The sequence below is a fragment of the Morone saxatilis genome, unplaced genomic scaffold (assembly GCF_004916995.1).
Source record: "Morone saxatilis isolate NCDOM2014 unplaced genomic scaffold, NCSU_SB_2.0 Contig16, whole genome shotgun sequence".
Taxonomy (NCBI): Eukaryota; Metazoa; Chordata; class Actinopteri; family Moronidae; genus Morone; species Morone saxatilis.
This window is the reverse complement of record NW_023339718.1, coordinates 988,288-1,004,067: the sequence shown is the minus strand read 5'-3', so window position 1 is coordinate 1,004,067 and position 15,780 is coordinate 988,288. Positions and strand designations below refer to the sequence as shown.

The window sequence follows — 15,780 nt, the reverse complement described above, 5'->3', positions numbered from 1 at the left end:
CCCTTTATATATTCACTCTCTCTCTCTCTCTCTCTCTCTCTCTCTCTCACTCTCTCTCTCACACACACACACACACAAACACTGTGGCCTAGCCCTCTTACTTGTTCTCTCCTTCATCCTTGGATGTGGGCTGCCCCTCGTCCCCCACGCCCCCGGTCACTGCTGACCATGTCCATTTGGCCCACTGGACCGGAGACAACCAGGACATCCCTGCACCACGTCGGGTCTTAAACCTGCTGCCACCTCCGAAATGTAACGGTAAACTTCCTCTTCCTCTGGATTAGTTCAGATCGTCACTGCTGTCAATCAGGTTCACTGATCCTCCACAGTCCTCCTCTGCAAAAAGGGGACTCAAAACTGGAAAACAAGCTGTCCTTATGTCTTCTGGCCTCTCTCCCTCCTAACGTCAGCTCTGCCCCGTCTTGCTTTCTATATGGCTTGCTCACTTCCTCCTCTTGCTTAGCAGCTCAGCTCTCCCATCCTCCACTTGTGCATTGTTGACGCTCGTGAGAGAGGAACGTGTCTCACGCTGCCGCTGCCGCTGCTGCTGCTTTGCTCTCCACAGCACTGACTCACACAGTGCAGATTACTGGAGCATCAGTAGTCACTCCTCTCTCCGCTCCCCTCCCCTCTCCCTCTCTGTCTGGGTGGACGATCAGCTGGTTAACAGACGTGGGCTCGCTCTGCTCTCAGTAGTTTGCCTCCCCCCTCCCCGATTCTTTCAGGGTTTGTCGATTGTGTGTGTGTGTGTGTGTGTGTGGGGGGGGGCAACGCTTCCTGTTTTAGGAGGCATATAAGCGTCTGGTTACTGTGGGACAGACAGGCTACCAGACTTTTGTGTCTTCAAGGGAGAGATGATGAAAAGAGAGCGGGGGGAAGAAAGGGAGGAAATGGTGAGGCTAACAGTATATTTTAAAAAGATGTAAGGATGTACACCTCTCCCTAATTCCCTATAACTATAAAGTAAAATGCAGTAACTACATTTCAACCGCTTTCCAGGAACACTACATCCTTTTGGGCTATTGTCGCTCTGAAACAGACTATTTCTTTTCATTTAACTGGACTAAAGGAATTTTCTGTGTAAATTAACTGACTGACATGTGACTTTCTGACATGTTTGGGCAGCCCACAATGAGTCTGAAAAGGTAATTTGAGTTGTTAATGGTTTGTTTACTCTCCCAGAGGAGACTGTGGATTACCGTGATTGTGCCGAAAAAGAGCACTTGTGCCTATTTTTCCTGGATGAAATGGAGACGAGAGCGGCCAAAGTTGCGAAGATATTTTGTATCCTTTATATGTATTACAATCCACACAGACAGATAACATCGGAACTGGAAATGTAGGGCGCTAACTCCATTATGTGTGACCAAACGTACAGAGGATCTATTGTTCGCTGAAAATATCCAGGCCAGACAGCAAACAAATCAATACGGCAAACCCAGATCCTACAGTAATGGTACAACGACCCATCAGACTGACAGCAAAGTCATTCGGATAAAAGCGCTCCTCACTGCTCACACACATGTGCCTCCGAGTCTGTTCATGGATGGCTTATGTAACTGTAAGTACACGATTTCACATTTATACATCTCCCCTCTCCCTCTCTCTCTCTCACACACACACATCTAAGCCAGATGAGATGCGTTCTTTGACTAATCTAATAAGAGCAGGATGGTTAAGCCACTGTGAAAAAGGTTAACAGGGAAATAAAAGAGGAAGCAGCAGAGGTGCGTTGCTTTTTATTTGCACTTTGAGGTTCCCTCCCTGCTGTTTACTGCTCACACGTGGAAAACGTGGACTGAAAGGCAGAAGCTCTACCACTGATTACACCGAGCGGGTCCACAGAGACAGGCGCGCAGATAGATGAATACATGCGCCAACACACTCAAAAATAATGTCACACACGGGTGAACACAGAGAAAGAAACTCTGTTCAGTGTGCAAGAGCTGCACTGAAAAATGGAGCAAATCAGAGGCATGGAAGATGGAAGACAGCATTAATTAAAAATAGAGAGTGAGAGACAACAGAGAGACAACGAATATGTTAACTGAGATACAAGGAAATGTGAGTTTTGGGGCAGGAACCTGAAATGCTCTCTTGTTTTCCTTAAACATTCTTGACATCGTCTCCTTTAACCTCCTTTGTTTCCTTATTTATCAGCAAGTATAGCCGAGAGGACAAACCTGTCTGTCTTGCAGAAGACACGATCTGCCTGAAGCAAACAAACCCCCCCCTTCAAAAAGCACACACAGACCTAATGGATGTCCTGTGCTGCACAAACGGTTTCCTCTGCTACACCTAGAAGTTGTAAACTCGCCTCTGGACATACAGTAACAACAGAAACACATGTCTTCACACAGACAGAGACAGCACGCAGAAGTGGACAGAGTGGGAATATTCCTGACTCTCTCCCTGGCAGAGGCATGAACCACAGACAGAGAAGAAGGGAAAACAGACAGAGGGAAAAGAATCAGCTCTTATGTAATACCTTCAAACCACAAATAGCACACAGTGAAACAGTGGCAAACCCACACATACAGTACACCCATTCGATCTAGAGCTGCCATCTTAGCACACCGAGACACAGAATCACCAATTACATTTCTGACTGATAGCAGCATGTGCGGTTACGGGCTAAGAATACATGAGTAATGATAAACATGTCTGTGAGCCACAACAGAGGTGATGTGATACTGGATGAGATAACTATGTGTGTGTGTGCGCACACACAGGAGAGGGAATTAGAGAAGCTTCTCAACTATCACAGACTATTTATCTCAGCTCTCAATCCCGCGCATGATGACAGAAAGGTCAAGAATGTGACATTTTATATAGCAGCACCATGAGGTCCACATTTCCCCTGACCAATATTTAGGTGCATAACAATCTTAAAAATTAATTGGTGGATTTAAATTCAATTTGCAGGGATTATTTTAGACATGCTGGCATGGCTCTGGGGGTGGCATTGTTGGCCTGTCAGCCGGTCTGTCTACCACTGATCCAGACTGAAATAACTCAACTAGTGGAAAGAAATCATAACCTAATTGTTAGATTAGTGTGGGAATTACTGAGCACACTTTCATTTTGGACACTACAGATGTTTTCCTCCTCCTTAGCCAAAATATCCACTTTCCAAATACAAGGTATTTGGAAATACCAAAAGGTCTAATGTGCAGATTGCCCTGACATTTGTTGAGCGCTACCCCTGCCAGGATGAGTCATTTTCATTTTAAATGTCCTCACAATGCTCCACTCTAGCACCAACCTGAAGACACATTTTAAATGTTTATGACTAGTTCTTCTAAGAATAACAGAGTCGTCAGTATGTTGTCTAACATTATGATATTGCGGCGTGTAATTGCAGCTTCCGTTCTTTTAATTTTAGACATGGGCACTAACCATGTTTCAATTACAAGTTGCACTCAAAGAAACGTCAAAACTGCCGCTGTCTTTAAATGTTTCTACTGTGATCAACATTTACACAGTGCACATGTCAAACAGCAAATGTACAAAGTAATAAACATGTCAGTGTCAGTATTTACAATGTAAGTGCTCCCGGTCATGTGTCTAAACTCAAACAGCTATAAAGTTAACATAACTACGGCGGTTACACAGACATGAGGGATTAGAGGATGACATGTGAATTTCATTTCTGGTGTGAAATATATTTTTGAGCTTCGGCTTTAAAAGCTTCAGTCGGGGGAATTAGACCATTACTGAGCAGTGAGCAGTGTGTAGGATTTAGTGCCGTCTAGCATTAAAGTTGCAGGTTGGAACTAAAACCAAAAGGCAATCTACAGCCAGTGTTTGGTTTATCTGTTCTAGAAGAGGATAAAACGTAGATAAAAACGTCTCATTCTTAGGTAACAAAAACAGTGATACACAAATGAAAACATACCTATGAATATTATATTCCATTTTTGATTTTAAGTGACAACCTGCAAGATTATTGTTTTCCTTAATGAGGCACATATTTAGTGCAGGGTCTTTCTTTAATCACTCAGATATCAACACAGGGGCAGTGGTGGCCTAAAGGTAAGAATCCCCGGTTCAATCCCCGGACCGGCAGGATAAATGTGGGTTGGTAAAGTGCCCCTCCCTCATTACCATCACCAGTAGCTGTGGTTGTGCTGGGCAGCTTCCAGGCATTAATGTGTTTAACTGTGCGAATGTGATCCGGGTGTTTCTGAAAAAGAGAGGCTTCCTCTCTGCGAAGCTTCCCTGAATAAATAAAGGTTTAAAAAAACGAATTAAAACCAATTAACCAAAGTAATGCACGGTCTAACAATATCGATTCATTCATATTCCATTAAGGTTCTTCTATTTATCCCAAACAACCTTCTTCAAACTAACTTCTTCGTGTACAGCAGAGGATACATATTCAGAAACCAAAACTACATAGACGCTTAGACCAGTAAAATATTCTATGAACAGGCAACAGGTTGAGTCAGTGTTGTTTGCTTTCAATAGAAAGCAGCACACACGATATTTATAATAAAAGGAAGTTGTGGATAATGTTCCAGCGTGTGCTATGCTGCGACTATGCAGTCTGCCAAGTATAAGCATGAGGGTGTGTGTTCATGGGGAATGTAAGTATATGTGCATTAACATTCAGTACATGTTTATATACTGTATGTTCTGCAGTAAGTTGGACCACTATGTGTCTGTCTATGTAATGACTCATCTAATGTGGACAGAAAAATACTGCTGGGTCATATTCGTTGGCATGCTCTATGATATGGCGCCATCTCGTGGTCGTTACTAGACTTTCACACAGACACCATACATAAATAAAACAATAACATTATAAAAAAAAAAAAAAAACAGCAGTATTAGATTCAGCTACCCTTCAGTGACGTGTCAGGATAAAAGAGCAAAGCAGATAAAAGGGATGAACAGATGTGTGTAACAAAGCGAGGGAGGTACATAACAGGTCTGATGTCACCTTTGGGAGCTCAAACAGAGTTGACAGGCTCTCTGGTTTCACCATGGCAACCATTTGGGAGGGGTCACAAGAGTATTTTACTGTTAAAACATACAGGACACATACACCCTCACACACACACACACAGGTAGAGGTAAAGAAGGTACATTTTATGGAAGCACAACTGTGTTTGCATCCCTGATTTCTCGGCATCCTTTATAGGAAACAGCCAATCAGTTGCAATCAGAGTTAGACTGAACGGAGCCCAGGCACTCACCGTGCTATACAATAACTTAACTGACAGTGGCGTGATAAAACAATCAGAGAAAGAATTAGGGAACAAGAGATAAAGAGGAGGGGGGTTTACCAGAGGAGTCATGTATAGACACCAACTGAGCTATTGTTTGTGGCTACAACAGGAATACAAGAGCAAACAATTCCCACACAATAGTACATGTACACTGCACACACATGCACGCACAGAGCTGGGACACAACACACCCCCTACTGATCTACTTTATGATGGTTTCATTCATTTCCTTTGCCTTTTAAATCCAGCTCAACTAGATTTCCATTCAAAATGCCATGTAGCTATTAAAGTATTTTCACTGCACTGTAATTCAGACAGAGATTATCAGCATCTATAACAATTCTGTGCAACTGAGGGGTTTTCAGCCATTAAATTCAACATGAGCCAGCAGTGAGTTTCATTTCCATGTTGGCAAACCTAGTCAGTGTTTGCTCATGCATAATTGAAATGTACATTTTGCTCCTGCCTTCATGTATTCTCAATGTGCGTCTCTCTCTAAAGGAAAGTTTTTCAGCCTGTGCTGGCCTAAATTCACAGTGCAGCAAGAAAAGAGCTCCAAATGCAGGTCAGCCTCTTAGATGAGGGACTGGGTCTGGATGTTCAAGGGTTCTGGAGAACAGGAAGTGCACTGTACATCAAAGACTGTTCCAGTTAGGATATAAAATGGATGATTAAGCCAACTAAAATTAGACCAGAAGATGAAAAACTGCGATCCCACGGCACTGGTTGGCTTCCCAGTTTTCCCACAGGGGAGACCCCAACCCCCCATCCGCCCTAACGCAAACACAGGCGCAGAAGACTACAATATGCTTATGTGATCAGTGAGGTTTTTCTCAAAAATAACAATCGCTTTAACATGGTTTTGTCTCAGTGTCTTCAGTCCGCTGCTTCGCCTTTCTGCCTGTGCCATCTCCGAAACAACACCAGCTTCAGTACATGGCGGCACTGCTTCATACATTAACAACCCCTGTTCTCCATGAATCACTGAGTGAACACAGTTATTATTCAAAAAAAGATTGGCTGAATATGGATTAGCCCGCGCATTGACGTGTGTCGAGACAAAGTGTTAGGCTACAAGGGGCTTACAGAAGCTTTTAAAAAAAATGCAGATATAAAGCTTCACTGGGATCAGCTGGGAGGACAAAGTGAAAGGGCTCACTCTCTTCAAAGGATTAGAGAGAAAAAGAAGAGGGGAGCACAGCGGTTAAGTGCTTTTAAGCTCTGACGAATGCCTCAGCAACAACATCTTCATTCCCTCTCCCCTCATTTTAACAAGACACATGCTTCAGACAGCTGCAGTTCATTTATCACACAGTACTTTAAGGAAACACACACAGCATGAACAAAACAGCTGTGGTACCTGCTCGGATAGAAATAAACTGTACAGCCTGTATGATTAAAACACCACTTTGGAATAAGGGTCACGGCTGCATAATTAATAGCTGGCGACAGCATTATGTCTTCTACTGTTGTAACTACAAAAGCTGCAGCTAAAATGTCAAAACCAATAAAAAAAATCAGGAAGGCTTGGACACTGCCTTAATTTCAAGAGCATGACCCGATCAGCTCGTGCTCATTACACTGGCCTCTCTGCTCATGTCATCATCTGTCCAACTCCTTCTCTTCCCTCTTTCCTTAGATTTGAATACCTAAATCGTATTCAAAACAGCAGAGCAGGAGATGCTGCGTGCAGAGCTGTAATGACGGGCTGATTTGCTTTCAGTCCAGGAGGGGAAAAACCCCCCGGCTCTCAAAGAAGCATCAAGGTCTCAGCACTGCCCTTCAACCCCTTATCTCACCCTCCTCTTCCCCTCCCCGCCACACAAGCACCGAGTTCATACGCACAACACAATCTCAAGTACCAAAGGGCGAAACTGATCTGCTGTTCTTGATCATCAGCTGTTTTCGGAGTCTCTCTGCTCTCTAAGTTTCCCCTTTTTCTGATCGAGAACTCGCAAAACACACAAACAAACCAACAATGAAGCATCTCGTCTTACATGCTGCTCTTCTTCCGCGGGGAGCTGATGGAGCCCTTCCTGTTGTGGCTGAGGGAGCCCCCCATGGCAACCAGTCTGTGTCCGTCTCAGGTTTTTATCCCAGATGCTCCGTGCGTCCTTCTCACCTCCCGAGGTTCACCTCTGCCTCTCCTTCACACAGCGTGGCTCAACGGCAGAGCCCAACACCACTCCGCTTCTCATGACTTGTTATTATTTAACCGAGCAGCCTTCTCCTCTCCTCGTCTTTTTCTCTCTCCCGCTATCTCTGGTGCTGTACAGTCTAAAGGCTCAGGAGTACTAGCGATCACACATGAATAGCTCTGCTGACAGCCCCGCCTTCTCGCTCTAAAGCTCCCTCTCTCTTACACACACACACACACACACACACACAACAGAAGCAGATTACATTCACTTGCACTTGTCGGGCAAGTGCACAGCCTTTTAGAGGGGAGGAAAGCCGAGAGAGGAGGAGAGTGTGTGTGAGGGGGGGGGGGGGGGTTGTTTAAAGACCACTAAGGTCCAAGGAGTGGAGGGGGTTAGCATGGAGTGTGTGTGTGTGTGTGTGTGTCAGTGTGTCATGGGGGGTATCTGGCAGGGGTGAGAGTATTGTTCAAGCGTGAAAGACTCTCTTCTATTGTTAGTCAGCTGAATACCAGATCAGAGATCCAGGGGGAGGGATGGAAGATGATGGAGGGAGAGTTGGCGGCATAAAACACAGCCCCACTTGTTGTGCCACATTCCCACTACCTGCTGTGACCCCAATGCCCGCCCCTGCAGGTCTTTTAGCATGACAATACACACACACACACACTGTAGTTCTCTTAGCTTGATTGCATACATTATTTGCCTAAGCTCATCACAGTGTTTTGACCTTACACCTTAAAACTAAATCTGGACACACAATGAATCCAATGTGACAAAAGAAGGGCATCATCAAGGCTGATAAATACAACACTTACTGCAATAAACATGCGAAAAGCTAGTTCAACCAGTAAGAGAAAGTATGGAAATGTGCTAAATCACTATTGAGTCTTATAATGATTAAAGAAGCAAAACATACCTCCTGATTCAAGCCTGTCCCATCCTGTCAGTCTCTCTAATCAAATGAGAAATGGCTAAAAGCCCTCAGAGCTGTGTGGTCAGGCAGCGGTGGCCCCAACAGGACAGGCCCTTCCTTTGAGAATAACTGAGAGGCTTTAATGCATAACTTCCTCCCACTGCAATGAATCACATGGGGCTCAATATGGAGGTCCTAATTTCTGAATGACTCATTACATTTCACACACAGTGGGAGCAGGAGCACACACACAGACACACAACGCACAAAAACTGCGTGGCAATTAAATAATTACTGAATATGTAACTTTTTTACACTGATTAAAGCCACTTCAGCGTTATTCTTGTTAGCTTGTAACTCGCTACCGCTGTAAATGACGATTAAATACATCAACAATGACATAATTTAGCAAATAACTCCGACGAATAGCCTAAAAAACAAACAAACAAACGACAAAAACCTTTAAATACAAGTATTTTTAACTTGCCTCATAGTTGATGTCCAATGTTGTTGCTGCTCAATTCGACCGCTGCAGGTGATGCTGTGTTTTCCTCACGACTGCGCATGCTCGAGTCATTTTCCATAGTAACGAGGTTTAAATTGTAAATAAGAATAAAAGCGTCTGTTAAATATAAATACACCGCTTTATGATGGTAGGACAGAGGATGCTTTATTTAATCTCCCTGTAAATATGTGCTGCCTAACAAGTAGTATTTAAAATCATACATAGATATTGTTACATAAACTCCATGACTTGCAAATATATTTCCAATATAGAAGACATTTCTGTAATGTTATGGTGGAAATAATAACATTTGTTTAATCAGTGTGTACATGTGGCAGTATTTTGGGGTGATTTTCGGTTGGTTCTTAAAACATACTTTGTAAAATAAATTTTACTTACAGAACATGATTCGTTATTTAAAATTATCCAGCCATGAAAAATATAACATTAATTTCCCTAATTTTTTGAAGAAGATACCATCTTATATTACATTTAAACAAACAGATCTTAACATAAATTTGCATATATATGTATATATATATATTCTTTCACATTTAAAAACCTGTAACAAAAATTAACCAAAACTATAAACTTATGTAACCGCTTGTTTTGAAGGTATTTATTTTCTTTGTTTGTATAAGAGCTGTATCTGAACTGTTCTAGCAAACAACACTTAAGAGCTCTATTAGGTTGTATTTTAGGGTGAAAAAAAGTTTTCCCTGTTAAACCTCCACCCTGTTTATTACTTTAATTATCCAGACTGATTCAGAAGAAGCTCAATATGTTAATTTGTTATGTTTTTAAATCCAGTATTGTAGGCAGGGTTTGATTAAATTCAAAGAACACAAGACACTTGTAATGTTTTATTATGGCACACACATCATTTAACCATACTCATAGGGTGTGTATTCAGAAAGGAGAACATTTTTTTTTTTTTTTTGGTATCAACATTTTAGTATCAAGTGCAAAAACATTAGTTATGGTAAAGAAAAGAAGTCCCGTTTTACTGTTTAGACACAAAAAAGAAACAGAGATGATGGTGAGGTTCAAAGGAAACGTCCACATGATAATTTAGTCAGTGCATTTCTAAAGGAAGAAAAATGAACAACCCCATTCGGTTAATTCATCTGTTGTGCGGATGTTACACCCAGAGGGCTGAGATACAGGTCATCAGAGCTTTGGTGGTGGGGGCTACGGTGCCCTGACAGTGCATAACATACAAGTCATTTTAAAGTTAAACCACTCGACACAGAGTTTCTCAACCTTGTAGTCTGGACCCCTATGTTGCTTTATATGAAAGTGCAGATTTGTGATATTTATAACACTTATATATTCATATTTGTTAGATATATTTAATATAAAATAAATGCATTTGCTATGAAACATAAGTTCTATATAATCTATTTATCATGCTCTTTAAATTAAATTTGTATGATTGCAATGTGAAAACTCTCTTACTAACAGGTACATGAGAACATTTTGGGACCTAAGAATTGGGTCAGGACCAGAAAATGTTGAGAAACCCTGCTCTAACATAACAAATAAGTGCATGCAATACAGATAGAAAAGATGCTTTTAAACGTACTTTGATACAAAAGGAACATGAGAGAAACATGTAGCATTTGGCCCTTAAATTATGCAACTGTTAGAACTGTTTATGGTGAGAAGCCAGTCTGTATAGAATACAATATAGAATAAAGAATATTCTGCTGTTAGGATTTACAGGAGTATACATTTTGGGTCAACTACAAAATAGTAGAAAGAAGAAAGTGGTAAAGGAGGAATGGCACAGACCTGGTGGAAAGTGGAACTGACCTTTCCGTACAGTTTGCACACTGCTAGAGCATACAAACTGTACTCACACGCACATAAACACAAACTATGAAAAGACACCAGCTTGACCTTTCAAGCGCTCGTGCATTTCTTCACTTCATTTCTGAAACAAATCTTCATGAGGATTACTTCTTTTAGATACACGTCTCTCTCTATATATATATATGATCAAACTAAAATGTATATTGCAAGTAAAATAAAAATATAATTAGAAGGCAAAACGAGCATCACTTTCAATAATAGTGTCAGTACAGGACTACGCCTGTAAAATAAAAAATTACATTATTGTTACATTGCACAAATGTAGGAGCAGCTTCAGGTTGCGAGTGGCCTTAATGTTGACAGAAAGAAAATATAGCTGCCTGAAAAATATATCAACCTTCATTTTCCTAATCAGAAAGTAAACATTTTACAGTCAACCAATGAAACTACTTGACCCACTTATTTATAAAGGTGTGGTCTAATGTTAGGCTAAGGGAGAGCTTCCTTGGTAAAGACAGCTTGAATTTTAAAAGGGTCAGGCCCTGTTGAACACACATAATAAGAATTATAGTTAATTATAAATATAGTTCTTCATTTCTGATTTTCGGAGGCTGTTTCATACTCAAAGTTGCTCAATATTATTCAGCTGTTCGCATGATATGTCAACTGCTGTTGGTAAGTGAAAGTGCAAAGTAAAGTAAAATAAAAAATTAGTCAAAAAACACAGAAAAGTGCGACCAGGAGCGGGACCGTGATGTTTCAAACCTAGTCCTGCAATGGTGGTTTAGGCAGCACCAAAAAGCCATTGCTACCGCAAAATTAAAGTTAACTGACGTATGTGAACCAAGATCACTTGACTGCTGCCACCAGTCTGTCCCATTGTCAGGGGAGGAGAGGGTGGGGCAGTCAGGTAACACCCAGACGGTAAGGCATTCTGGAAGAGGATTGTGCAGCCTCTGGCTCTGTCAGTTGTCCTTCATTTTCTCACTTTTCAGTTTACTGAACTAAAAAAGCAAGTCTACATTCATAAAACTTTATTACTGTTGTGGCTGTTCAAAGGCCACACCTTGTTTGTCGTAGATCTCCTTGAGCAGCAGGAGAGCTGTATCCTCAGATTCCCTAACAGACAGACAGGCAGAGAGGGGAAAACATAATTTATTTGAAGTAAAAATCTAAATCAGATAAGTTACAATAAAGTGCAAATATCAGGAATACAAAATACAAAAGAGCACAACAACTATAGTCCGCCCCTCCACAGGTATGCATGACTCACCAGTAACACAGATGAGACTGGATGGCAAACAGGTATTCGTTGAAGCTCTCGATGGGTTTTTCCTGGAGTACGTAGTCGATCCTTCTTCCTCCATTCAACATCCCCACTTTAATCTCAGACTGCTCCGTCTGCTCAGCTGACACTGAGGACTCTGCCTCCTCACACACTCCTGCAGGGACAGAGATTAAAGAAGAGGCTGTATAGGCAGACAACAAAAACAATGATAATAGCCAGCACAAACTACCTGTTTTGACTCATACGTTTTGGGAAAGGGGAACGAAACAGATAACAGACAGGAAAGATGAGATAAGTTGCTCTCTGCAGCAAGCAACATTTAAACCGATGCAGGTGAATAAAGCTCACATTAGTCCTTAGTCACCTTCATCTGCTCCAGAGGGGAGTCGAAGAGTAGTTGTAAGAATAACAAATTGCAAGTTGTCACAAATGCTGCAGGCACTGGTTGAACTGTTTTTTGCAATTTAGTCAACATCCATCACCAGAGGAACTTCAGTAGTTTGAGATCATTTAAAAAATAGTACGGTGTAATGCTTTTATAGGTGAGGATTTGTTTACAGTAGATGTTAGTTGTAATTTTGGTAATAACCCATTCTGACCTTGTTGGGGCTATACTTATTTCAGTAGTGGTTTTAAGCCTACAGAGATCTGGTTATATTAGTTCATCTAAACATATTATTTAAACTTTTAGTGTTGTATAAATGTCTGCTATATCAACTGATCATAGAGGAGTCAACATTTTGCCTTTGACCAAATGAATGTTTATGCACTCCCCTAAAAAAACATAGTTACAAGTATGATGTTAAGTAAACACCAGTAAGGTGGGTCAGTTTTGCGATGACTGATGCTATGTTATGAATGTACTGTTGTCTTAAGAATCTCCAATGCACTGCTGATGAACCCTAAAAAACTGCTGGTTGCTATCTTCTCATAACATTTGAATGACTATTTCTGACAACGTACATCTGCATTTAATGGTTTGTAATTTAAAAATTAAAGGATAAAAATCTTACTTACTTACTTACTCAAATTACATTGTGCTCATGTTTGGGATCTTGCCCCAAGCACCAATACACTTGATAGAACAAATGACTGTTGTAAGGGTTTTAAATAAAAAGCTGAGCCCTCTTTAGCAGAGTGAAAAGTAGACAAAAGAGATAATGTGTTATTTATTTGTACAGCCTGTTCTAACTGCAACTTTTTTTCTTTTTACCCATTTAAAGAACAATCTAAGTACTTGATGTGCTGTAGAAAAGGGTTCCTGCACGTAGTTACTGTAGGTGACATACTATTGATGAATGACACTGCCTGCTGGTTGAGGTCCAGCCAATTACTCATCAGAAATGTGATCATTGCTATTTCCTATTAGTTCAGCACATATGAGAGTATGCCATGAGCCGGTTACTCAAGTCGCTAATAAATTCAACCAATCAGAACTGAATGCAAGAAGTCAGTCAAAATAAAGGTTGATTTAAAGATCAGATGTACAGCAGTAGTAGCGCAGTTGGGGGAAGGAGGATCAGAGGAGCAGAGGAGTAGTGAGAGCCTGCGGCAGTAATGACATACATTCCATAACATTTGCTCTTTGAGAGGGAGCTGACATGCCAAAGTAAACCAAAGTAATTGAGGGCTATGTTTTTTTTAAACAAATTCTGCAGGTAGAGCAGCATAACTATTAAAACAGGTAATGACAAACTTCCTCTTTTGCGCGTGTTATTTTCAAGAGTCGAGCCAGGGAAGTTGAATGGAACACACAGAATAAAAAACAGTTTATATAGGCTCGTAGGCTTTGACTGAATCAGGAAAGTTCACAGAGAAAACCAGATAGAAAGGGGTCATTTACTCTAGCCAAGTGACTATCCTGGCTTACCTTTGAAGTAATGCTTATAAAAGGCCCTGGGCCCCTCCAGTATTTTAGTCCAAAAATCAGCACTTTTCTCTTCCCTCTTAGCAGAAGCAGCGACTGCCGCTGAGGCTGAGGTTCAAGGTAAAGTGGTAAGGGGTGAGGGAAGCAGGGGGCAACCATCAGATACAGCAAAAGAGGTGAGGGGGGGGTGCCAACATGCAGAGAAGGGTGAGAGGAGTAGGAAGAAACTGGGTTAGACACACTCTCACACACACGCACACAAAACAATTACACAAAGGCAAATAAAAGCGCTTTTTCTACCCTGTGTATCTTGAAGGTTTGTCTCTTTTGTAGTTTCTCCTTCGTTCACCGGAGGCAGTGCAGCAACTGGTAGTCTAGCAAAGGACTGCCATGCCGTCCGCAATGACCCAAGAACATTGTTCTTCAAGTCCATGCTCATACGAGTAAAGCTGTCCTTTAATTCTATTAGAGAAAGAAGAACAGAGATTATCATTAAGCCTACTAAACAAAGGTCCACACCACAATATTATTCACAGAGGAGAAAGACACAAGAAGCCATACCCAGGTGCATCCTCTTGCGGCCTTTGTGATGAGGGATCAGCATGGGCTCCAGATCCACCTCAGACACAATCATGGGCTCTATCCGATAGGCCACAGGGTCATACTATACAGCATTAAAAGGGAAGAGATGAATGTAGCTCCAATATGTGCGGTTTCTTTTTATTTATAAAGTTTGTGTATTCACTGAAACTCCTACTAGTATTCTTGTCATTATATTGACTTAGTTCTGTCATTTTCAACATGACTCATGAAACAAGTCAAACTACAGTTGTGGGAAAATACAAAAAGGTGTAATCCCTTTTTTGGGCTGCACAGTAAATACACGATTACTCACTGGGTGGTAGATGTTGTAAAAGCTCTTGCAGGTTGGGAAGGTGTAGTTGGGATCAATGTGTTTTAGCCCACGAACGGTGAGGAACATTCCAATAGGAGAGCCAAAAGCAAAAAACGTTTGAGGCTGAAAAGCCAGCTGTGGGTAATCAATGGATACCTGTGGAGAAAAGGTGGGGTTGGAGACGTGTGTGCTATTAAATTTGTTTAAAAATGTTGCTCTAAGAAGACAGCTATTCAGACAGACAGTTGGAAAAACACTTATCCGGTGCACAATGGTGGAACATTAAATGTACATTTCATGACATCAAGACAACAATCAGAGAGTATGACAGCGGTAAAGGAGGAGACCAGAGAGCCTACTAGTCATGCAGGAATGGATGAGCACATACAAAGTGTGGTATTGGGTTGCACGACTCAATGTAACAAAGATGGTAGCCTCAATCGCGGCACAATGTAGGAAACCTTATTACTCATACAATAACCAATATAATTCAGTCGCCTTGAGTTTTCCCTGACCGGACCAGATTGTATGTGAAGAGAAACTCCAGGCACAGTGAGATCAAAGAGAGCTAAGGACAAAGCCTGAGAGCATGGGGACCCCATGTGAGACACACCTGTCCCTTGGCTATGCCTCCATTGGTCTGTCCAGGCAAGCGGGGGGGGAGGAGAGAAGCAGGAAGGTGATGCATCAAAGCTTTTATCTACCGGTACTCCCAAGCACAAGTTTTTATGGCAGTGTTCATATATGGTACCTGTCCGATCCCCATGTCAAAGTATTCGTAGTCTACAGCACTGGTGACAGACTGCGCCCTGTGGAACTGGGACTGCTGCATCGTCATTTCTGAAGACTGGTTACCGTCAAGATCACTGGTCACTTGAGGTGGAACTTGTAGCCCTGGTGCCAGATGTACTGCTCCTGTCTTACAATCCTATTTAGATTGAGAAATATAAGCATATAAGCGAAAGAGAAATTGCCCATAAATTAAATTAGCCACATCAAAAGGTTTGCTTCTCACTGTTGTCTACAGTAAACAGTTCCCTTAAAGGGTCTTGGGAATGTAAAAATACATAGAAAAACATGCAGCATAGCCAGAATCAGTCAAACAACCCACATCAATGGCTG

At 41.6% G+C, this 15,780-nt stretch overlaps 2 protein-coding genes across 6 annotated transcripts in view; both read right to left on the bottom strand.

The window, feature by feature from the left end:
* Positions 1-8,343, bottom strand: part of LOC118325773 (transforming acidic coiled-coil-containing protein 1-like) — a 22,056-nt gene extending 13,713 nt beyond the window's left edge. The window contains exon 1 of one of the 5 annotated variants that reach the window (XM_035658585.1): positions 8,292-8,343. Coding sequence is in view for 4 of the 5 variants with exons in the window: in XM_035658581.1 (XP_035514474.1) it covers positions 102-208 (107 nt within the window). In the remaining variant the exon portion in view is untranslated. Of the gene's footprint in view, positions 1-101; positions 635-7,231; positions 7,611-8,291 lie in introns of those variants that run through there. The other 4 variants (XM_035658584.1, XM_035658586.1, XM_035658581.1 and 1 more) reach the window with 4 other exon arrangements.
* Positions 8,344-9,643: 1,300 nt separating this feature from the next.
* ddhd2 (DDHD domain containing 2) overlaps positions 9,644-15,780 on the bottom strand; it is an 11,974-nt gene continuing 5,837 nt past the window's right edge. The window contains exons 13-19 of the mRNA XM_035658713.1: positions 15,410-15,586; positions 14,659-14,814; positions 14,325-14,427; positions 14,064-14,225; positions 13,767-13,871; positions 11,882-12,050; positions 9,644-11,727 (exon numbers count right to left, since the gene is read on the bottom strand). Coding sequence (XP_035514606.1) covers positions 11,646-11,727; positions 11,882-12,050; positions 13,767-13,871; positions 14,064-14,225; positions 14,325-14,427; positions 14,659-14,814; positions 15,410-15,586 — 954 coding nt within the window. The 3' untranslated portion in view covers positions 9,644-11,645. The remainder of the gene's footprint in view (positions 11,728-11,881; positions 12,051-13,766; positions 13,872-14,063; positions 14,226-14,324; positions 14,428-14,658; positions 14,815-15,409; positions 15,587-15,780) is intronic.